General features: G+C 32.1%; 1 protein-coding gene across 3 annotated transcripts; it reads right to left on the bottom strand.

The window, feature by feature from the left end:
* Nucleotides 1-2,234: 2,234 nt before the first annotated feature.
* On the bottom strand, nucleotides 2,235-23,679 carry LOC132738389 (WD repeat and SOCS box-containing protein 1-like). 3 transcript variants are annotated; one of them, XR_009626868.1, is made up of 9 exons: nucleotides 23,175-23,679; nucleotides 16,619-16,775; nucleotides 15,926-16,269; nucleotides 15,260-15,495; nucleotides 14,219-14,391; nucleotides 9,907-10,020; nucleotides 9,463-9,576; nucleotides 6,890-7,016; nucleotides 3,235-3,373 (listed from the first exon to the last, which is right to left on the bottom strand). XR_009626868.1 is itself a non-coding variant. In XM_060725882.1 (8 exons), the coding sequence occupies exons 1-8, from the start codon at nucleotides 23,230-23,232 to the stop codon at nucleotides 3,205-3,207; spliced, it is 1,365 nt and encodes a 454-aa protein (XP_060581865.1). In that variant the 5' UTR covers nucleotides 23,233-23,679; the 3' UTR covers nucleotides 2,235-3,204. The 3 variants fall into 3 exon arrangements, 1 of the variants encoding a protein (XP_060581865.1); XR_009626869.1 differs by having other exon boundaries at nucleotides 6,939-7,016; XM_060725882.1 differs by lacking the exon at nucleotides 6,890-7,016 and having other exon boundaries at nucleotides 2,235-3,373.
* Between the last annotated feature and the right edge of the window lie 109 nt (nucleotides 23,680-23,788).

Genomic DNA, 23,788 nt, shown 5'->3' with positions numbered 1-23,788 from the left:
TTCTTTTATTTTTTATATTTCCATACTATAGCATTTTAAATAAAAAAATTACTTTCTTTAAACCATCTTATAACATAATAACAACAACAAAAAGTAATATAACAGAGATTTTGAAAAAAAAATAAAGCCATTTAGCCATTTGAAATTACAGATGAAATTCTATTGGAACAAATGGCTGTATATTGTATATAAAGAATTGTTACTAGAAATATCATAAAGTTCCCAACTTTGTACTTATAAGAATGGTAAAAATGGTGAACCACAGCCTTAATGAAATTATCATAAAATGATAAAATGTATTTAATTTTTAAGCGTATTAAAGCCCCTATGTAGCTGGGTATTGTAATTTGTATTTTTTATTTTCATATATTATAATAATACAATGTTTATCTAATAAAATTTACTTTAAAAAATGTACTAACAGTCATACACATAATACATGATATAAATCTAAATGAAGTAAGTATATACATTAATATATACATCAAGACTGACCTATGTTCATGACAAGGTTTTGCAATTATTCCTTGTTTTGCAATTATTCCTCATCAAGAAATTTACCTGTTAACACCACAGTAAGTAAATTGAGACCTTGTATCTTAATATAACCTTAGTTGCTATTATATAACAATCATATAAATATTTGAGCCGCGTCTAGACAAAACCAACATAGCGTGTTTGCGACCAGCATGGATCCAGACCAGCCTGCGCCTCCGCACATTCTGATCAGGATCCATGCTGTTCGCTATCAGTTTCTCTACTTGTAATAGAGTTGGTGAGCGAACAGCATGGAACCTGATCAGACTGTGCTGATGTGCAGGCTAGTCTGGATCCATGATGGTCGCAAATGCACTATGTTGGTTTTTTCGTGACCCGGCTCATTTGTACAGATAAAAAACTTTGTAAGGAAACAACAATTATTTTACACTTTTTTATCATTATGATAGACATATAATTTATCATTGACAAAAGCAACAAAGCATGATTGCAAGCTTTATCCCTTTAAGGGAATTTAAACAAGAGCTGTCACAGGAGACAGCGAAGCTCGACTAATAAAATACTGGACGCAGTAAGGAGGACAAAACTATGAAAGAAAAATCAATTATGTATAATTATGTATTAAGTTATAGTAAAAAATAATATTTGTTAACATAAATTCCAAGATCAAGGGGAATAATTCTAGAAATTATAACAAAATAACAACAAAAAGTAATATAACAGAGATTTTGAAAAAAAAAAAAATAAAGCCATTTAGCCATTTGAAATTACAGATGAAATTCTATTGGAACAAATGGCTGTATATTGTACATAAAGAATTGTTACTAGAAATATCATAAAGTTCCCAACTTTGTACTTATAAGAATGGTAAAAATGGTGAACTACAGCTTAATGAAATTATTATAAAATGATTAAAATGTATTTAATTTTTAAGCGTATTAAAGCCCCTATGTAGCTGGCGGTATTGTAATTTGTATTTTTTTTTTTTCATATATTATAATAATAACAATGTTTATCTAATAAAATTTACTTTAAAAAATGTATAACAGTAACCATAATACATATTAAATCAATGAAAGTATTACATTAATATAAATAAAGATATGTATGAACAGTTTTGCAATATTACCTTGTTTTGCAAATTATTCCTCATTCAAGAAATTTAACCTGTTAAAACAGTAAGTAAATGAGCTTGATTCTTATAAACCTGTTCTATTATATAACACATATAAATATTTGGGCGTCATAGACAAACCACATAGTGTGTTGCAACCAGCATATAGACAGCCTGATCCGCTTAAGGAATATGCAGTTCGCTATAGTTTTTACTTGTAATAGAGTTTAGTTCAAGGCGATGAATCCTGATCACACTTATGTGAGCTAGAGTTGGACATCTGTCGCAAAGCATAGTTGGTTTGACTGACGCGGAACATATATTTGAAGTTTAAATTAATACTTAAGACAGACAATTATATTAACAAATATTTTATCACAAGATAACATTATAATTTATAAATCTGGACAACGCAACACAAGCATGGACTGCACACTTTATCCCTTAAAGGGAATTAAAAAAACAACAACATAGAAACTAAAACAACTTGTGAAGGTTTGAACACAGTTATGTCAGAATTTATATTGTAATCTTCAGAAAATATACCTTACAACAATTCAAGAGATTCTACACACATTTTTTTTTAAAGGAATAAATTTATTAATTAATGAAATTCAAGGCAAGTGTTACATAAGTAATGAAAAGTTTTACATAAATTTATCTTTACAATATGAAGGAAAAGAAACAAGGAGCTTGAATGCAACACAGCTCTAGACATCTGGCTTAAGTTTTTGGCAGGCAGTGTCATAGCATGACAGAAAACAAGAGCACCACATGTGCCACACTCATCTGTTAAAATAATCATTTCAGGAAAAAAAAATCCAAGAAAAAAAGGAGTATAACTCAAAAATTATAGCTTTCAGAATCATATCCCTTGTCTTACAACTGCCTCTTGTTATGATAAGCAAGTGTTCCAAGTTTTATATAGATACCTTTAAAATTGTTCAAGTTATGGCCAGTCAAATCAGATATGTTTTATTTTAACGGTCCAATACTTCTCAGTGGATTTAAAGTGTCTAGAGTATTCAGTCAAGGCTTAGACATGTTCTTTTCACAAAGATTTACACATATAAATATGAAAATTAGAAAGTCTAGCATGAATGCTATAGAAAATCTTAATAACCATGACCCTTCAAAATATACTTGACTTCATCAATGGCTTTTTTACAGCACATTATAGGCATGATTATCACAATATATTTCAATATCTATCACAGACATATATAACCAAATCCGTTTTTAGACATAGGTATGCTTAATTTCCTTTTATCTATTTACAGAAGCATTCTCCTAAAAAGAGCTCATCATCTCTCTGTTCACAAGTGACATACAGGCAGATCTTTTGGATGCTTGGTATTCTGTACTCTGTGTCAGAAAACAGCTTGCTTATTATGCATTTCTGCAAAAGGGTCTTGCTAATTCTAACTCTATGTCAGTGAAAAGTATTGTCGTTTTGTATGTATGAGCTACAAATTTACTTGTGATTAAAAAAATCAAAGCAAAGCTTACAATTTCTCTTATCTAAGAGATACAGAAAAAGAATACTACTTGACAATCTCAAAATCTGAACACATCTTTCTGAACGGGAGGGTTCAGAGATGTTTGTATTTCAAGTACTCCTTCAAACGGAATGGATATTGCAGTGAATCAACTAGCTTGGGCTCCTGAATTTTCTGACGTACTGACATTCGGCACAGGTGTTGTAACTTGGCCACTCCGCACGGTTGTGGACGGAAAATCTCGATCTTACCAGCACGATTCCTGTAAAAAGAAAGGACATATTACACACTGCCCTTACCTTGTTTTTTTTATAATATATATTCTCTCTATATATAAATAATGGATGAGGTGAGAGAGGTAATAAGCTTGATTTTAGTTTCATAATTGCTGAGAAAGTTTTCAAAGTTTCTATCATACTAAAATTAATATACGCACAATCATGCTTGTTTTTTCTTGCACTAATAATAAAAAAATCAAAATAAATTTGATACTGTGCAGATATACCATTATTTATAAAAGTTTTTTTTTCTTTTCTCCTTTTTGTGTGTCTGTTTTGCAAAATATCGTAAAAATAAAATGTACTTCAACAAAGAAGGCCTTCATAGCCCGTCATCACTCACCAGAAATAAATGTTATATTGGGTTCCCAAGTTGTTAAAAAGTTGGGGTTTTTTCATTTTTTTCGTTTAATCTGAATCTTTTTTTGTTTGTTTTTGTTTTCTGTTTTACACTGCACCAATAATGGTCAAAATGGTGACTTTCCAGCTTTACTAGTGGATAAAGACCTCAGGATGCCCTTCCATGTGTTATTTCAACCACAGAACGTAAGCTAGTTGGATATGGATAACATCCTCACATGAAAGAAATCTTAACCTTTAAGTCAGTGATAACCAATTCTTTAGGTCTTGCAATGGAAATTTTTAGATGAAGTTTTTCTATTACATTTTAAATTCTAAACTTTTGTAACTGACAATTCATGACTGATTATATATGTATGTAATTGGTGCAAACCAATTAAAATTTTCTTTAGCAAATTTGTTAAATAGCTAAATGTATAACAGTATGGATACTTTTGACTTTTATATAAGTTGAAAGATGATTCATCCATTGGTTCATAAGAAGAAGGTTTTCTCCTATTGTTATCCTTAGCTGCACCAAAACAGGATAAACTGTTTGACTTTAGATCAGAAAACATTTAAAGGTGATAATATACCTTGCCTGCAAGCCTTGAATTACAAATTCAACGCTCTACCTATTGCGCTTAATTTGTTTGTTTCATTTTACGCCTTTTCCCAACAGTATTTCAGTCATATAGGCGTATTGCGCTATAGTTAATGTGGTGATAAGCAATAAATGAGGCCCTCTGATAAATGAGCACCAGAATGCATACATTTTTATAACTAACGACCTAAAATTGAATTAAATCTTGTCATCACTTCCTGAGGAGATAAAAATAGATGACTCAAGGTGATAGATGTGGGACTACAGATGCGGGACTATAGACGTGGGACTACAGATGCGGGACTATAGACGTGGGACTACAGATGCGGGACAACAGATGCAGGACTACAGATACGGGACAACAGATGCGGGACTATAGATGTGGGACAACAGATGCAGGACTACAGATACGGGACAACAGATGCGGGACTACAGATGCGGGACTACAGATGGGGGACTACAGATGCAGGACTACAGATGCGGGACTACAGATGGGGGACTACAGATTACAATCATTGGAATATCCCTCAGATACTTAAAAGCTCACCATGAACCTTTGGTTCATGTGGGCTAAAAATGGCAGTGAATCTTGCATAATTGTTTAATAATTACAAATTCTAAAGACCTTTGAATAACATTTATACGTAAAGAAAATTTGCCCACTTTTATTTCAAACAACAAACACAACAAAATTATCATGTACTTTAAAGGTTTTTTTCGTCAGTCTGTCCCATACTCAATAAAAAATTACTTTTGGGTAAGAGACGTTATAATATCAAAGGTGACCCATATTTAGAGTACACACAACCTACATTCTACATTATATATTGGTACACGTAATGTACTTTATAACAGATAAAAGTTTGCCTGACCTTATTTATGATATTTTTCTAAAGCTACTTGAAATGATGAATGACATTAACATTTTACATATGAAAATCATGACCCATAACCAGATTTTATCATGTTAAATACAACCAACTTTATTTATCCTCTGATCTCAGACATAGTTGATTAATGTCACAGTGTTCTTTTGTTCATTAGCACTTTATCCATTCCTTTGGGTACAGACTAAATTGGACTCCGGCATGCCATTAAGGGAAACTCAGAGGCCAAAGTCATATAAATTTGCAAGGTCTTATAATGAATTTCAGTATGTAATAATAATTACAAGCAACTTTTCTTTTTCGTTTTATTTCACAGGGTCATATTATTGAAATTTTTTAATGCAATATCAGTTAATCAGTCATAATGGTCAATACTGGGAGATTATCTAGCTTAATGGTCAATGAAAACAAATGTCTGTTGGGTACTGGACAGTTTTATATGTCCTTTACAGTACTAAAGTACTGATTTGAACTTCACAAGGATTATATAGTAATAAAGTAAATACAGGTCAATCTTTGGCCAATGTCCATATAAACTTAACATGTGGAAAGAGGATACATGCGCTGGCTATAGTTATAATTTGGTCATTTAATTCAATAGAAGCAGTGACCTAAAGGGAGCTCCACTTTTTGGATATGTTTTTTCAATACTAAAAACATTTGTTAAATAAATTCAATACTGAATTCTTTACTTTTATAGTCTAGATCCTTATTATGATGATCAATAATTTTATTTTTTTTTTTAAATAAATGATAAATGGAATGTTCATAAATTTATATATCAGATAAAATGAACAGTCATCTATTATGGACTGGTTTTATCGAAATTCAATACCTAGACATTTTTTTCAGTTAACCAAATATAGTGTGTTCAGGTGTAGAGAATGAATAGTTTTATGCTAAAAAATGTAGGCCAGTGGCCCAGTGTGCTATAAATACGGCAGCCTTGTCAAAAAAGTGGGTCAGAGGACTATAAATATATATCCATAGTAATTGGACACTTTTAACTTCTAAACCGGTAAATAAACAATCTGGAGTTTTCCAAAAATATCCTACAATGTGAAGTAAAACACTGTAACATTAAGTAGGGGAATTTTTTTTTTCTTTTCTGTTTATGGTTACTATAATTATACATGTAGTAGGAAATTTTTGCTTTTTATATCCAAAAAAGTACTCCGAGGGTTTATATTATTTGTATTATGAAGACTTAAAAATACCAACAACTTATATTTGTAATGCACATTTTCCCTCCATTATGAGGTTAAGTATAAACTATTATTAAGTCACATCCGTTGTTTGTTTTAATATTGATCCTGATGAAGGCATAAGTCGAGACTATGCTAAGTAAAAAAAATTAAGTAATATTCAAGAGTTGTTGTTGATTTTTCCTATTTTAAAATTAAGTTGCTTATGTATATCATCTGGAAGCAAGTAATCTATGGTTCAATTTTGAATAACCTAAACTAACCTTAAACCTTGAATAATCACAAAATTCACTGCCATTTTTTAATGATTTGTACATTAATATTTCACTTTTCTCTATTTCGATTTAACTTTTCTTTAATGAATACAACAATGATCCGAAATTTACTGTCATTTAAGCCTAGAGAGAGGAAATATATATACATGTATTTAGTTTCCATGGCAACAACTAGATGATCAGTACCAACCTTGACCCTTTTAAAGGTCATGTAACAAGGTCATAACACTTAAGGTCACCTTGTCAGGAGGGGCTATATTTAGCTCCTCTTCATCGCCATTTCTCTTGCTCATGTGACATTATCAAGGGAGATAATTCTGTGGAAAATGAAAGTTAACCAGTGATCGAGACCCAACGGGTCTAACATTTTCAAAATAAAAAAAAATATCCAAAAATGTTAACCGATACATATATAATACACAGTTGACTGTATTATCAATCTTTCAAACACACATACACATACAAACACACCAAGATATAAACACTTTTCATATAAATTATCATACCACGCAATGATGTTAAAATAACTCTGGATATAGATAAATAATTGTGCCTTAAAATGAAAAGATAACTGATTAAACATTTTGCCAAAAGTAGAATCATGGAAAAGGGGCTTGCCTCTTTCGCTGGTTAAGTGAGATAATTATGAAATGTTAGTAATATTTAAGTATAAAATGATCAACAGTTGTCAATCTATAAGGACACTTGACTATTCTCAGTGCTTGATAGTAAAAGCAAGACCCTGTAGGAATCATGTAGGACGTTTTACAAGTTCATAAAGTAAAAGGAAATAATTCTATAAGTCAAGAAAAGAGTTATGGCACTTGGATTTACAAAAGTGACTCTTTGAATATGTGTAATTTGCACATGAATACTTTAATAGGAGAGAGAGATCACTCAGGGTTATAATTCAAAGTTCACACAGGGGTATAATTCTAAGTTCACACAGGGGTATATAATTCAGTGAACAATCATGCTAGAGATATAGACAGTGACCTTCATTTACCAGTACCATATTAAATATCACTAAATATCTTAAAGGGACTTGTCTATCTTTCAATCTGGACAAAACCGTTTGGCATTATTTTTTGATAAAAGAATAGCAAACAGTGCAGACAATAATCAGATGGTATGGATGTTCCGACTGGTCTGCACCGGTTGTATGGATAGAATTTTTTGGAAAATTCAATCTTGTAGTATGCAAAATCTTGACCAGGAATTTTCTAAATATTTATAAATTCAGTCCAGATCCAAGCTAGTGTTATATGGGTCTTGGTCATTTATCTACTTATAATCTGAATAATATATATTAAAAGCTTGAAATGAATATCTTCAGTGGTCCAGTGCAATGTGAATCCTCAACCAGACATTTAAAGTGGATTGGTCTACAATGGGCACAATATTAAAGTACATGTATTTCAAATACTGATAAAAACAATAGAAATGTATTTTTGAATGTTCTTATAAATTATTGGTTGAACAAAAAAAGTTGATAAAGTTAGGTATGAACATGTTTTTATCAAATCATGTATCTCACACTTACTGACAATATCCATTAATAAATCTTGTTGTTAGACATAACACTATCAACATATGGTAATTATCAATTGTATTACAGACCTTTGATAATAGACCAAGTCACTTTAAAAGTTCACAATTGGTAAAGAACAGCCAAAATCCTTGCTAAAAAATTAGTATGCGTCTTCGACAATGACATACATTTATGATTTTGTTAAAACATGTTGTGATTTTCAGTAAATATCAGAAACAGGAAATTCAAGTAACCATACATGTGAAACCTTCATCAAAAGTTACAGGTAATATAGCTTTACAACTCTCAGAATAGTCAAGCTAAAAATCTGTCATAATATACATTATATATATCAGTATATTATGCTATACAATGATATACTATATACCCTGATACAAGTAGGTTTTATATTGAAGTACTTTTAATTGTAACTATGTGATCAAAAGGCAGGCCCCTTTAACTATACAATTTAAAGTTCAAGTTTAGAATACCTTTACAAAATTATTATAATGATCTAGTCACTATATTTCATCAGTTATATATGAAGTATATTGCTATTACATGTACACATTACACAGATTAGTATATAACTACAAATTTAAATAAACCCGTAACAAGATTTCAAGATTCAAACCCGTATCTATAAAGTTATTATAAAACTAACAGTGGAAATAATTGTTCTTGTTTCACACCACACACCACACATGTGCTCATTCATACAGTATAAACCCTTAGAATGCCTGTATCAATAATGACTTGCCTATCCCAAGTATAAAGCCAGGCCAGCCTGTATCTAATTATATTCTGACCAGACACTATACTAGTTGCTGTTTAACCCATAACCTGCCGAAACCATTATATCAGTCTTTGCAAGCTTCATTATACAGCCAGCCTGAATGCCCCTGCAGTCATGACCAGGCTCTGTTCTGTAAGTTGCTCAATTTTTGTATTCCTGATAGTGAAATCTCTAAAAAAATTAACGGACTGTTCCGAATTAAAGCTGGGCAAATCCATTACACATATTTAGCAGGGTCAGGGCTAATTTTAGCATTTTGATATCAAAATCCCCTCTAAATAATAATAGACCATTCCAAATTTTAAAACAGGACAAGTGCATTATGAAAATTTAGCATAATAAGGGTTAAATTATCAAGCACACCACACTTGTTAAGATTATCAAAACCTCAATATTATTATCATATATAAATATAAGGACAGTAAGAGTTACTTACCCTGTTGATATTACGTGGCCATTAGAGCTATAGCAACAACATAAGGGTTTCTGTATCTCAGCAATACTTAGTGGATTTTCCTCAGAATCTTCCAAACTCCATACTCTTAAGAACCTGTAAGATGTTATTATAATTATTAACATTTTATTTCCAATTATGTTATGATTATGATAATATAATTGACATCCGAATGGTGCAATTAAGTAGATGTGCAAACAAGCGTTCTCCTTAAACTGTTTTTAAATTTGTGACTCTTCTCCTAGAACAGATAATCTTATGAAAAGAATATGCAATATGCCCTTTATATTTCATAAATAGAATACTTGTTATTTAATATACATGTACACTGAAACCTGTCTGACCCTGTGGCAAAATCAAATTAAATCATGTAAAGTTGGGATTTTTTTGGCCTACAGAACTGATATTCATAAAACATGTACATACCCATCATCAGCAACTGTAGCGATCCTGTAACCATGTTTAGAGAATGAGACACACCTGGCATAGTGCTCGTTAGCCCCTCCTGCATATATAGGTCGCGGAGACGGAAACATATGTCTGTAATGAAATACACAATATTTGTAAAATATCAGTCGTGTTTAACTATAACATCTCTAATCTTGTATAATGACCTTGCCTGGCTTTGAATTTGAAACTGTCCATTCATTATTATTTGGCTGGTGTCGTTAACAAGAGCTGTGAGCAAGAAAGCATGCTCAACTGTTCTCAGTGCATAATAGCAAAACAAGAGCTCTCAAATAAGGCCCATTCCCTTCAACAGGTTTTAAGATACCAACTTGCATGAATCAGAAATCTTTAAGTGTGATGGTGCCCCGATGCCTGGGCGAGTACAAAAGCTCTGCCTTTCCTTCACATAGTCTAGCTAAAAATCTTATCCAATTTTTCTGCTCTCTTCGCACCAAAGTCAAAAGAACTATCACATCATTAGCTATAGACTTCTGAAGAAAGATACTTAAAATGGTTTACCAAAGACCAAATATGTGAATTTGTATTTTCTTTGACTTGACTTTAGAATCTGTCCGCCCTATTTCTTACATTTTACCCAGTATTATTCTTAAATATTTATGTTACTGTACAGAATCACGCAGATTACTTCTAGGGTTATGATTCGATTTTGGGTAAGGGTTTGGATTTTAAAGCATTGGATCTTCCTATGAACAGATTCTAAAACTGTTTATTTTCTTTTTATTTTCATGTATCCTTTTATGTAATTATTAGATAATAGCAGATATTTTTAGTTAATTGTCAAAAATATAATTGAGAGTTTGAAAGCAGGTAAGCTGCTCATTCACCCATCATCATCCACAATTCATTTGTCAAACCCAAATAGATTTGTGCTTAGTCAACAAAATATTCGTTAACAGATCAAAACACAAGTATGATCTTTGCCAGATAATCTCGAATTTAAAGTACAAAAATATTGTAATAAAGTTTAAGTATTGTAGTCCTTGAAACATAAACAAATTAAAATCGGTCAAATTATAATGATCTTTAACCTGACACTGACAAGTTCAAACTTTAAGAGGGATAAAACTTATGACATAATTTTTGTAAAGTAGATTATGGATAGATACACGCTCCAATGACCGTCAAGGATAAAGTTACAAAATAATCACGTACACAAATTGATATATCGGGCAAACTGCCATAAATGATCTGTCATGTACAAAATAAAAAGAGAGAAAAATGTTCAAAAATATTGATGAGATAATGGGAATAAAAAAAAAAAAAAATGACATAAATCTGATGATACACACAATTACTAAATATAAATATATCATTGAATTCAGAATAATGACTGACATAGTTTATATTATTATATATGAAATATGTAATATATTATGAAATTTTTCATAATATCTGTAAAAGGTAAATTTGTGTCTAATGATCAGTTCTGGAAAGAGTTGCCTTGTTATTTCCGGCAGAAATCATTGTGATAGTTTAAACCATTTATGTTGCGAACAGCATGGACCCTGATCAGACTGCGCAGATGTCAAGTTGATGTCATTTAATATCACACCTTGTAATCTAAGGTCCAGAATGGAAAGTTACAAAAATACAGCTCTATTGAAAGACATGTTAAAAAAATTCTAAATTTGTATGGCCTTGTCCTGGTTTGAAGTCAGAATTGTTCATTATTTGTTGTTTGGAACATTCCATTATTTAAGTGACCTTGCATTTTAATGTATAAACAACTTGTTCTGTAAGCTTATCATATGTGCATAACTATACATAACATTGCTGGAGTGTCTATTTCATAATTTTTTGGAAAGCTGCCAACTTGCATACTGTCCAAATTCTTTAATGTGTTGTTGATACTAATAGCATTTCACAAAGATGCAATTGTCTCATTCTCGGTCAAGAGCCTGGATAATGTACAACTTTCTAAGTTTAAAAAAGGGGCATAACTCTGTACAAATCAATGTCAGAGTTATGGGCCACACACAGATGGGCAGACATACATGCAATTTATATGGTGATGGGGGTGTTGGTAGTTTTTACTCCTGATCACTACTCCTGCCACATTTAATTTACCACAGTTCAGCCACCGCATCGTTCCTGGGCTGGCTGTCAAGCAGTTGACCAGTACTGGTTGCCTTCACTGTCATAAGGAACTGGTAGCTTCTGTACATGCCAGAGCAGAGGTACAGAGTGAATGACTTTAGAAAGGATTTTATGATCAATCATAATGAAAGTGACCTGCATCATCCAAAAATCAAACCTGCATGCCCTATTCAACGCTTTTGCTATTGAGCTAACCTGACTAATATATTATATGACTAAAGGGGGGGGGGGAAGGGGGGGGAAGATAACTGAGAGCATTATAAGCTAAATATACTTTATACATAAGATAATTAACCTGGTTATTTTCCATGATGATATGGTATAATGATTTTCTGCCCAGGTTTATTTGCCATTTGAAATTTATTACAAAACTGTTCTCCTATTTCACTGCATTAATAACAGATAAAATAGTTGTTGTTCAAGGTAACATAAAACCTGAAACTAGTGTGGGCAAAAGATTGTGCGATAACTGAACATTCAGGTAATAACATTCGTCAAGAAAACTAGTAATTCTATAACACATCCAGCTCTAAATCTGATGAATTTCTTAGCTAGTCCTTTTGGAAATTATGCTATGAATTTAGTATAAAAAATTAATATCAAAATACAAAAAGTGAGCTACAAACAGTATAGAGCATGGTCGGACTGCACAGACGCTCCAGACTTGAGCTAAGGTTTTTATCACATTCAGCTGACAACTGTCTTTCTACCTCTATAAAATATGACCACCTCCTATACCTTAATCACCTCAATCTACAAATGGACTATTCCACATTCAAAACAGGGCTAAACCATTACAGAAAAGCAGGAAAGAAGGGATTAGTATATTATTTATTGTTAGTCTTGTTAAAACAACTGGAAATGATGGTAGAGAAAGATCAATATAGATGACACAGATTCATTAACATCATATGATGCTGATTCATTATTAATTCCAGCCGTGTATTGAATTACATTATTATACTTTGTGAATATTATATAGGTTTAGCTTTAGTTACCGTAATTCACATATCTCACTTTAACTTCTAGTAAACACCATTATTCTAATTACATTGTACTTAACCTTTTATACACATGTAACATGCAATACAAGTTTTATTTCATTTTGTTTTTCTTCATTGTTTTGTTTTGCTTTTTTTTTTTTAGAATTTTACCAAACTGTTACTTAATAAGCTTCCATAAATAATGTATGGTATGTCCATAAGAATAAATTGTTAACAGTATTGGACAATGAATGGCATTCGGGATATATTGTCCTGTTTAAATTAAATGTTCTTCCACAGAGTTCAAACACCAAAGACCCCTGTCAGAGGACTGTAGGCTGAACAAATTCTCTACAAAGCCTTTTTATGCAGCTAATTAAAACAATAAATTGTGAGTTATATAAATTTGCATATTGCAAGCCTTTGACTTAAAGCAAAAAATATTGTCATATTTTTCAGAAATCTATATACATACATACTCTTTTTGGTATTTCTCATTGTATTATAATATACAGTACTTTTCAATAAATTTAACCCATTGTATTATAAGATACAGTACTTTTCAATCACTTTAACCCATTTTTATCTAACCAAATAACATACAATTAACAGCCATTATGAAGATTTGACCACAATTAAGTGAGAGGACATAAAAAATGCATATAATACAATGACTCATATCGGCACATAATATTGTCAATGTATATCACTTATTACTGCATTCATTGTATAGCTGTACAATTTGCCAACACTGTGCATAACTTGGCGGTCTGCCAACACTGACCTTGTCGTGTTTGAAAGGCGTTGTATGTCATTTTCTATAAGGACTGCTTGTTGCATTTAATCACAAATTGTAAACAAATTTAGCAAGCGGACAAAATAAGTGCACAAATGTAAAAGCGTAAATCTTATAGCAGCCAGGGCCCACATTTCAGCAAATTTGTTTATTCCATTGTCCAATATTACGGTACATTTGTTTGTTGTTGTTTTTTGTGCATTAAAAATAAAACAAAATAATGAGTAATTTATGTTAAACATCAGAAATAAAAATTGAGATGTAAAATTACATAACTAAGACTGTAAAAATTATACTATCTCTTCAAATTTTTCTATATATACATACAAATACACATACCTTTATTTTAAAATTCTTAACAGTAACAACACTAAAGCTTACACTAACTTACCCTAGAGTTTTAATCTGGTCCCCAGTGTATGGATCCCATAGTATGACCCGTGTATCAAATGATGCCGTTGCAAGCAAAGCACCATCTGGTGAGAAATCACAATGTACAACGTTGTGTAGGTGGCCGGAAAGTTTTCTTGGTTGACTGAGATTCGAAGTATTCCATACGTATGCCTGTAAAAAATCAAGTTATATGTCATAATACTATTTACTCTCACAATGATAGCAATAACTACAACTTGTTCATTCCACCAGTAGAATGCCTGTAAAAATCAAGTGATATGTCATCATACTATTTACTCTCACAATGTTAGCAATAACTACAACTTGTTCATTCCACCAGTAGAATGCCTGTAAAAATCACGTTATATGTCGTAATACTATTTACTCTCACAATGTTAGCAATAACTACAATTTGTTCATTCCACCAGTAGAATAGCTAAACCAGTCTCAATATCTGTAGGAAAGAAGGCTTTAACATTTAACCTACAGGGACCAAAGGTGATTAGCCTTCGCCAGCAGTATAGAACCAGGCCAGCCAGCACATCCGTACAGTCTGACCAGGCTCTACACTGATGGTAGCTCAATTCTTGTATTTTGATATCGAAATCCCTTAAAACTTCTGATTAACTTTTCCAAATTCAAACCAGGGCTAATCCATTATACAAATTCAGCAGTTGAAGGGTTTGAATGTTTTTTTCTTATTTATTTAAACCCCTTAATTAAATGATTAACTATTCCAAAATCAACACATAGTAAATTTATCATACAAATCTATAAGCATCAAAGTAACCCATTATGATACTTTGTTGAACAAAACCCTAGCATAGAAATATCAGTACATGCAAGAACATATATACACAAAATTCCAAATCAAAATCTTCCATTTTGTTCAAAACAATCTAAATTTCCTTTAAAACATACATGAATTCAAATCACATTGAGACAGAATCATCTATTATAAGAAAGACCTCTAGAATACATACGGTACTCTGTAGGACGATGAGAATATAACGGAGGGAAAACCCCCCACAAGACTTACACATTTATTCATCCCAACAGCTGCCAGCTGTTTACAATTTGGTGACCACTTACAATCAAATACCATTACATTTTCTTTAAATCTCAATGTTTTATACATGTTTCCATCATTGTTCAAGTCCCAGCATTTGATAGTACAATCGGCCGAGCAGGAGGCAAGTTTGAGGGTCCCGTCACACATTACACTTAACCCGTGCACATTTTTCTTGTGGTCTAACAGCTCCATTATCAAATTACCTGAGAAAGTAATAGACAAACATTTTATTACATGCTGAATTATCTCTTATATTGTTTTTAAAAACAACATGAACAAACGTAATTACAGAGCAGAAAGTGTTAAAGGAACATTTTTCGTGTTCAAATATTACAGATTTTACTTTTTATTACATGAAGATAAAGAATGAGTGTAACTTCTATTAAACATTACATCACTTTTAAATCTTAATCACAACTTTTTTTCTTTGAAGTTTAAGTGGTATTGACTATTAACTAAGTGGTATAAAATGAATTTTTTTCTTTTAAGAATGTATGGATGGACTAAAATAAATAACAGAAGTCCCATAAATAATAGCAGTCAAGGTATCACAACAAGTGAAATGATTGTCTAAGTGGGCTATAATGGATAAATACTGTGAAGATAAAAAACATTGTTTAAGGAAATCATTACCTGTGTATACATTCCATACTTTAATTTTTCCGCCTTGAAGACCAGTCACAAGTATCAGATCACTGTTAAAGCTGAATCGTCTACGTTTTGTAACATTATTTTTTGACCGTGAAATTCCACTTCCAAACGTCATTGACCACACATAGTCCATACAATCGATACGAAATCGCTGAGCCTCAACTTGACGATTGTTGCTTGGTCCCGGACTTTGGTTCCATTCAAAATCTCCCTCAATTTCATCAACGCCATCTGGTTGTGAAAGACGTGGGAGATTGTCAAAAAATGGCTGCTCCTCGATATCATTCAAATTTTCACAGCTCTGGTCCCGTGTTGGTTTCTTTAACCTGGAAAATACATATTAATTTCTTAAGTTTTTACTTTAAAGACCTTTGTCTGAAGCTATATCATGAACCTACAAATGTGTCTACAGAATATTTAGAATGCCCCATGCCATTCAAATGTTTTGACAGTCTATATGGAAAGATAGTGTGACAGGCCAATTTTTTCCCCTTACCCCTCCCCCTAGGAAGTGGAGGAATAAAAATCTAAAATATAAACAAATCACCTCCCCAAGATATTATCACTAGATAAGTACATTTAATTATGTGAAAATAAAAGTTTTTCATCTAAACAGAAACAAGAATGATGTTACATGTATATTTTAATGATTTTCATTGGAAGTTTTATACTTACAGTTGGCCTTCATCAGGAGCCCAGGGCAACAAGTAAACAATTCCACCACCTTGTGACCAGGCTACGTAAGAACAATCTGGCGCCCATGCTATACACCAGCTCTCCTGATTACAACTCTTGTCAACTTTTTCTAGCTCAACAAGTTTGTCTGCACATACTGTAAACATAAAATTATCATTATATAAATATTGTATCCTACCTTAAAGGATTGTGAATTTTACTGAAAGAGAATGAAACTCCTTCACACTGTCAGTTTTAAATCTGGTCTAAAAGAATATTAGAAACAGTAGCCAAGAAAATACTAGAAAATCCATGGAATTATAGCCCCAAAGTGTTTCCATAAGATTATCTATTTAATTTAACTCAGTTAACACTGATGAACCATTCAACTTTACCACAAACCTCTCCCAAACATAGATACCAATGCAATGCACCTATTAAACTTCTCTAAATATATAAACTATCAAACAATGAAGGACCTCAAATTGAAAAGGGAAATTTCTTCAGATTCCATATCAAACTGACATCCACCTCAGACTGAATAAAAGGAATTACAGAAAGGAAAAATTAACAAGAGCTGTCCGTAAGACAGCGCGCTCGACTTTTTTATTGCTTGCCAATAAAAAAAGTTTTTGCAGTAAAAGGCAATACAAGAATCTCTGTATTTTTAAAGTGAACTAGTTGTTTGATACCCTTGAATATTACAGCAATGTTTATATGACATAATTTATGGTAAAGTGAACAAGTGTATAGGAATGAATTTTTTTAGATTTTTTAAGTTTTTTAGTGCTTGCCTATAATACAAAACATTGACAGTTAAGGGCCATAATTCAAATAAAATCTTTGACAGAATTACCTTCTCCTGGACATGTTTGGGAATCATGATTGTAAACAAGTATTCCAACTTTCAAATTAATATCTCAAACAGTTCAGTCAAAAAGTGGACTGGTACTAAAAACTTAACCAAGATTCTAAGTCGATAAAAGGCCTTAATTTTTAAAACAAATCCTTGACAGAGTTACCTTCTCTTGCGTACAGATGGGGGTAATGATGTGAAATAGCATTAAAAAGTTTCAAAGCAATATCTCAAAGGGTTAAGGCAATAAGTGGATTTTACCCATATTCAATGTATTTTCTAAGTCAAAAAGGGGCATAATTCTGTCAAAAACCTTGACAGAGTTATGTCCTCTTGTCTGTTGATGAAGGTCGTGATGGTAAACAAGTATGGTCAGTTTCAAAGCAATACCTCCAATGGTTTTGAAATAAAGTGAGGTGGTACAAAAAACTTAACCAAGCTCAATACACTTTCTAAGTCAAAAAAGGGCCATAATTCTGTCAAAAACCTTGACAGAGTTATGTACTCTTGTCTGTAGATGGAGGTTATGATGGTGAACAAGTATGGTAAGTTTCAAAGCCATACTTGTAATACTTCTGAAATAAAGTGGGGTGGTACGAAAAACTTAACCAAGGTGTGACGCCAACGCTAACGCCGACGCCGACGCCGACGCCGGGGCGAGTAGGATAGCTCCCCTTTTCATAGAAAAGTCGAGCTAACAAAAGGACACAGTTCATATGTACTAGTACTATTTAAGTTTATAATTGTAATACTAGTTAACTTGATATTGCTATACTAAATGATATGGGTTTGTTTTGTTCTCTAGCAGGTCAGGGGCTGCTTCTCCACAGGAAATTCTTTAAAATCATGCTATTCATGCAGTCTTTCCATTTTTCAAAAACAGTGTTACTAAATAACTGTGTTATTTTCCCCCATATTTAAGGGAAAGGCCACCTCTCCCCAACCCCACTAAAGCTTAAAATAATGAAGCTAGATGCTTATAAAATGGCTTAATATTAGAAACAGTAGCCAAGGATTAACTTGAAAATCCACAGAATTATAGCCCCAAAGTGTTTCAATAAGACTATCTATTTAATTTAACTCAGTAACACTGATTAACCATTCAACTTTACCACAAACCTCTCCCAAACATAGATACCAATGCAATGCACCTATTAAACTTCTCTAAATATATAAACTATCAAACAATGAAGAACCTCAAATTGAAAAGTGAAATTCTTCAGATTCCATATTAAACTGACATTCACCTCAGACTGAATAAAAGGAATTACAGAAAGGAAAAATTGACAAAAGACAACAGTTCATATGTACTAGTATATAAGCTGTGTATCCACTGACCAACTACTTAAATCCACTGGTTAACTAGTTTTGTTTTTTTTCTACTAGATTTAATAACTACTTGTAATACTAGTTAACTTGACAGGATTTTTTTTGTTCACTAGCAAGGGCTGCTTCCCAAAATGAAAATTCTTTAAAATCATGCTATTCATGCAGTCTTTCCCTTTTTTCAAAATTACTGTGTTATTTTTTTCCCCATATTTAAGGGAAGCCGCCCCACACTATCTCCCAAACCCCCTATCCGTAAAGGCTTCAATAATGAAGCTAGATAGTTATAAAATGGCTTAAGTAGTAATTTTAAGTAGTAAATAATTTCTTAAAACTTTTGTATCTCGAAAATGAATTTAAAGAAAAACAAAGTTTGGTAAATACGACACTTTAACACGAAAAAGATAACATAACTTCAGACATTAGCTGTCAGAAACATTTTAAAAATAGAACTCTCGTAATTTATAACTTCAATTTAATATATTATACTGTATAGAAAGAGAAAATGAGATTTACAATGATGTGTTTAAGTTTCTTGGGGGAATACAAACAAGTCATGATAAATTTTCAAAAAGCCATTTAGATCCATTTAATTTTATTGGATGAATGAACACAATAATACAGTTTACACTGTACATCTTCAGCACTGACTGACTGATTTATATATTATCAAACAATGTCATTTTTTTCCAATAAAAATTGTAAAATTTGGTCATTTTGAAACCTTGAAAGGGATAAAATATGGTCCCTTAAAAGGGGTAAAATCTGGTCCCTTAAAAGAGGAAAAATCTGGTCTCTTGGAACCCTTGAATATAAAAGGGGTAAAATCTGGTCCCTTGAAATGTGTTAAATCTGATCCCTTGAAAATGGTGAAATCTGGTCCCTTGAAACTAGAAATGTGTAAGATGTGGTCCCTTGCAATTAAATAAGATAAAAGCTGGATAAAATGCAATATCAAAGTACAAAAAGAATACTTCAGACAACGTTATTGAAATAATTTTGTGATTCATGGGTAAATTAAACATAATAGGTTACATGTACAATGTCTTATATTCATATATCATATGATTGAAGTGTCATTCAAACAACAAAAAAGACCGCTTCCTTCACTTGACCGAAATACAATACTGGCGACCAGCCAATTGTTACATTATTTTATTGTGCGCAATACAAAAAGAGTGTATGTAACGACAGTCAAAACAATGAGTGTCTGTCTGACTTAACTGATAACACATTTTTTTTTCATGAAACTTTTATATACTAGCATTTTGCAACAATATTTTAGAGCTGCATGCCTCCAGATGAGTATTTCAAGAAAATCAAACTTGAGAAAACAGTAAACATAAAAAGATTCAAGATAAATGGTATAATTTCCATGTTATGTGTCATTTATGGCCGATTTTGCACTATTTTTCACATAACATTTTTTTTTTCTGGGGCCTAGCATGGATACATTCTCCCTTTACTTTATTAGCCTTTAATGCCGTTGTACCCATGTTATGAGATTTTTGTACACAATTTGATGTCTATATTTTCAAGTTATGGGTATTTAAGTCATGTAACAGGTACATTCATTTGTACTTTCACTTTGTTTTTCTTGCAAGAGACGGTATTCTTCACTTAAGATGTGGGTGTGTCTAAAAGTGAAAATTAAAATTTTAATGTTGCAAGAGCAATTAGTTGCACTTTTGTCAGTCTTGCATGTTAACTAAAAATATAATGAGAATATTATATACTCTAGGTTATCCACGTAATTTGAACTTTTTGTAAAGTAGGTTCACAAGTACAAAATTTATTTTTTTTATATAAAATCTAAGACATAAATCTAGACGCAGTTATTTCAAGCTATGATTTTGAAGACATTTTCAATGATGACAACTCTTGAATAATATTCTTTAGTACTCTTAACTAATTATCCTTGTCAAAAAGACAATAGACATTGGGATAATATTTGGCTAGTTTGACAGTATGAAAAAATAGTCTGTGAAATGGGTGAAACCTTTCACAACTAATTTATAGGCTGACTCTTTAGATACATTATATAATATATTATATATAAAAAAGATGCAAAGTCATTTTTTAAGAATATAAGCTTTATCCAGACATATACAAGATTCAGCAAAGGAGGGTGGGGGAGATATACAAAACTCTTTTCAAAGACACAAAGCTCTTTTCAAAGACAGTCTATGGCAGCTTTTTCATATTTGATTTTATTGGTGTTGTTGTTTGGTTTATGTTACAATGACAATATTATGGCCACACTTTTATGGATGTCTACTTATAACTTTGATAAAGAGATATACTTCATTCATCAGCAACACCTAAACCATTTCAACCAGTGATGTTTCATGCCCACTTATGAAGGTTAATAGAACAGGTAAAGTCATTTATCATAAATCTGCTAAAAGTCTTAAACCAAAAGAGATTAGTCTTTGACTGTTTGCCCCCAGTATAGACCCTGCCTGCACTTCCATGAAGTCTGACAAGGCTCTATACTGTTGGTGGTTCAATTTCTATATTTGATATTGACAATGCTTGAAATCCCAAAAACTTTGGGATGGTTTTAACTTTTAATTCAAACTAGGACAAGACCACTGTACAGTTTAAGTAGGTTACAGGTATATTTGTTTATAGTCCCATTAAGATGATGTATGAATATGCATGGATGTAATATTACATTACATTGGATCAAGGAGCTTAAGAATTTAACCTTGTCAAGTTGTCAGTGTGATATTATAATACAAAAGAAAGGCCAGTAGGATACAAGATCAATATTGCATCATTATATGTAATTTATTGTATGCCTTTATAAACATTACAATACATTGACCAGACAAGCAGACAGGTGAGCTCATTTACCCTGCTATCAGTAAAAAGGCCTATTCCTAGGGGTAGGTGGCTTGAACTACAATGAATACTTTACCAGTGCAATTTAAGTAGATTACAATGAGTACAACTTGAACCAATTTTGCCTGGTTAGAAGCATATACATATAATTATTACAGAATAATAAATTATATACATCTGCTCAGACTGATATGTAGTGTAATATACAGTCATGTATATACAGTATATAACTGGTTGTTGGTCAGCTGGTATAAGCCACTAGCTGATAAGCCTTACCTGCATGGCCTCACTGTAAACTGCAGTATCATTAGTACTGATGGCAATGTAATGTTTTATCTTTACACCTATGCTGTCAAGCAACTACATTGTTTGCATATAGTGGACAATATAGCGAACATTAAATACAAGTGGACAATATAGCGGACATTACATCCAGATTTTCTGACCTTTTAATTGGACAGTACAATATCCTCGGTCATTTTAAGCTTTTCTGACCTTTTCTATTACAGTGATCATTTGGACTTTAGGGTCAATGTCGTTTAGCCAGTCACGTACTTAGTTGATTAATATTTGGCAACTTAAATGTACTTCAAATATGATATATAGAAGTTCAGAAAAAATAAAAAAATATACACAGGTTCAACAAAGGTATACTAGTGATGGTTCTTAGTTAATACTGAGTTAATCTTGTACAATATAATTAAGAGGACAGTGCACACATGACTAACAAAATTATATTTCAAGTGATTTTAAATTTCCAGGGAATGACAGTTTCAAATTTATACAGGCTTTATGATACAAATATGAAGGAAAACATTCATGACAACCTGTAAACAGCCCTTAACTATCCACAGTACACAAACTTATAAAACATTTGAATTTTGATCCAACTCCAAGGTTTTCACTTGTAACAGATTGACAATCCATCCATGCAAATGCTGTTAAAACACGGTTGTATTTTCAGGCTTTCAGCTTAAAATGCCCCCCTGGACCCTTTACCAAAATTATTACTAATGTTTCCTTCACAAGTCTAACTAGAAGTTTGAATTCACTGCTTACTATTGAATGATATCTTTGTTGTATCATGATACAGTATTGTGATACATGTACTTAATACATTTAGGTTGACAAAATGAATGTATTTTTTATAATGTTGCAGTTTTTCAATAAATACAGGTAATATAATTAAAAGGGGCCAAGTTGACCTGTCCCGAGTTTGTATAGGGCTGAGATGACTTGACCCAAGTTGAGGGCCAAGCTGACCCTGGTTCTATATTACCATATTTGCCGATGTAGTCTTCACCTCCTCGACGTCAATGTCTACCTTGTGGATATTATCGAGTAACCCCGTTGAAGTTGAAGTTATTTTTTAATTTTGTTTATTTTGAACTAAAATGATAGAATGTCAATCTCCTGTGATCATAACCTCAGTGTCTACTAAGTCTATAATAATACACATCTTAAATTTATAGTTATAATTAAGTTTACTGCAGATAAAAATACAAAAATATCAATGAGAAAACTTACATATATCTCTAGGTTGGACACCTAGGAAGCTTGTAGGGTTGTCCTCGTTCTGGTTCATCTAAACGTAATCCTTTAGTTGTAACTTGAAAATATTACCCGAATATATCTTCCTTATAAGTTACACGACTACTGTACTCTACAGTTTGTACAATGTGTTCACTCCTTTTCTATCGAGATCAGATTTTATCTAACGTGAAGATTAAAATTACACATTTAGTTTATTACACCTTAGCTTAACTGTTGATAACTTAAACGATCTTGTACTCTATCACCACTTTCTTTTTCGAAATAATCTTCCAATAATTCGGTTAATTACGTGCACGGTCTCGCACATGCGTACTGACACTGTTGACTATTCAGCTTCAGCAGCCTAAAATCAATTGAACTAATTTATTATAATTATATGACTTGCCCCTGTGTACTGAGTAGGTTAATGAACAGTCCAAAATGGGTATATACCTCACTTTTTATGCCCTGACAAAGATTTAAGCGAACAACCGTGCATGGATCAAGTCACGAGTATAAATAACGTGACGCAATGCAAGTTTGCATTTCTGACATACATGTATAATTTAGTCTCGTTCCCGTACAAAGAAAACATACATGAATTTCAA

This window comes from Ruditapes philippinarum, unplaced genomic scaffold (assembly GCF_026571515.1).
Source record: "Ruditapes philippinarum isolate M1 unplaced genomic scaffold, ASM2657151v2 ctg917_1_1_1_1, whole genome shotgun sequence".
Classification (NCBI taxonomy): domain Eukaryota; kingdom Metazoa; phylum Mollusca; class Bivalvia; order Venerida; family Veneridae; genus Ruditapes; species Ruditapes philippinarum.
The sequence above is the reverse complement of the archived record's forward strand: the minus strand, read 5'-3'. Positions and strand labels throughout refer to the sequence as shown.

What these genes read in the sequence shown, in the direction of transcription:
- LOC132738389 (XM_060725882.1), bottom strand. Translation starts at nt 23,232, where the DNA reads ATGAACCAGAACGAGGACAACCCTACAAGCTTCCTAGGTGTCCAACCT. An exon ending in GCTCCTGATGAAGGCCAACT is followed by an intron (nt 16,270 to 16,618) that starts GTAAGTATAAAA and finishes TGTATTTTCCAG; the next exon opens with GTTAAAGAAACCAACACGGG. An exon ending in GGCCACGTAATATCAACAGG is followed by an intron (nt 3,374 to 9,462) that starts GTAAGTAACTCT and finishes TTCTTTTTACAG; the next exon opens with GAATCGTGCTGGTAAGATCG.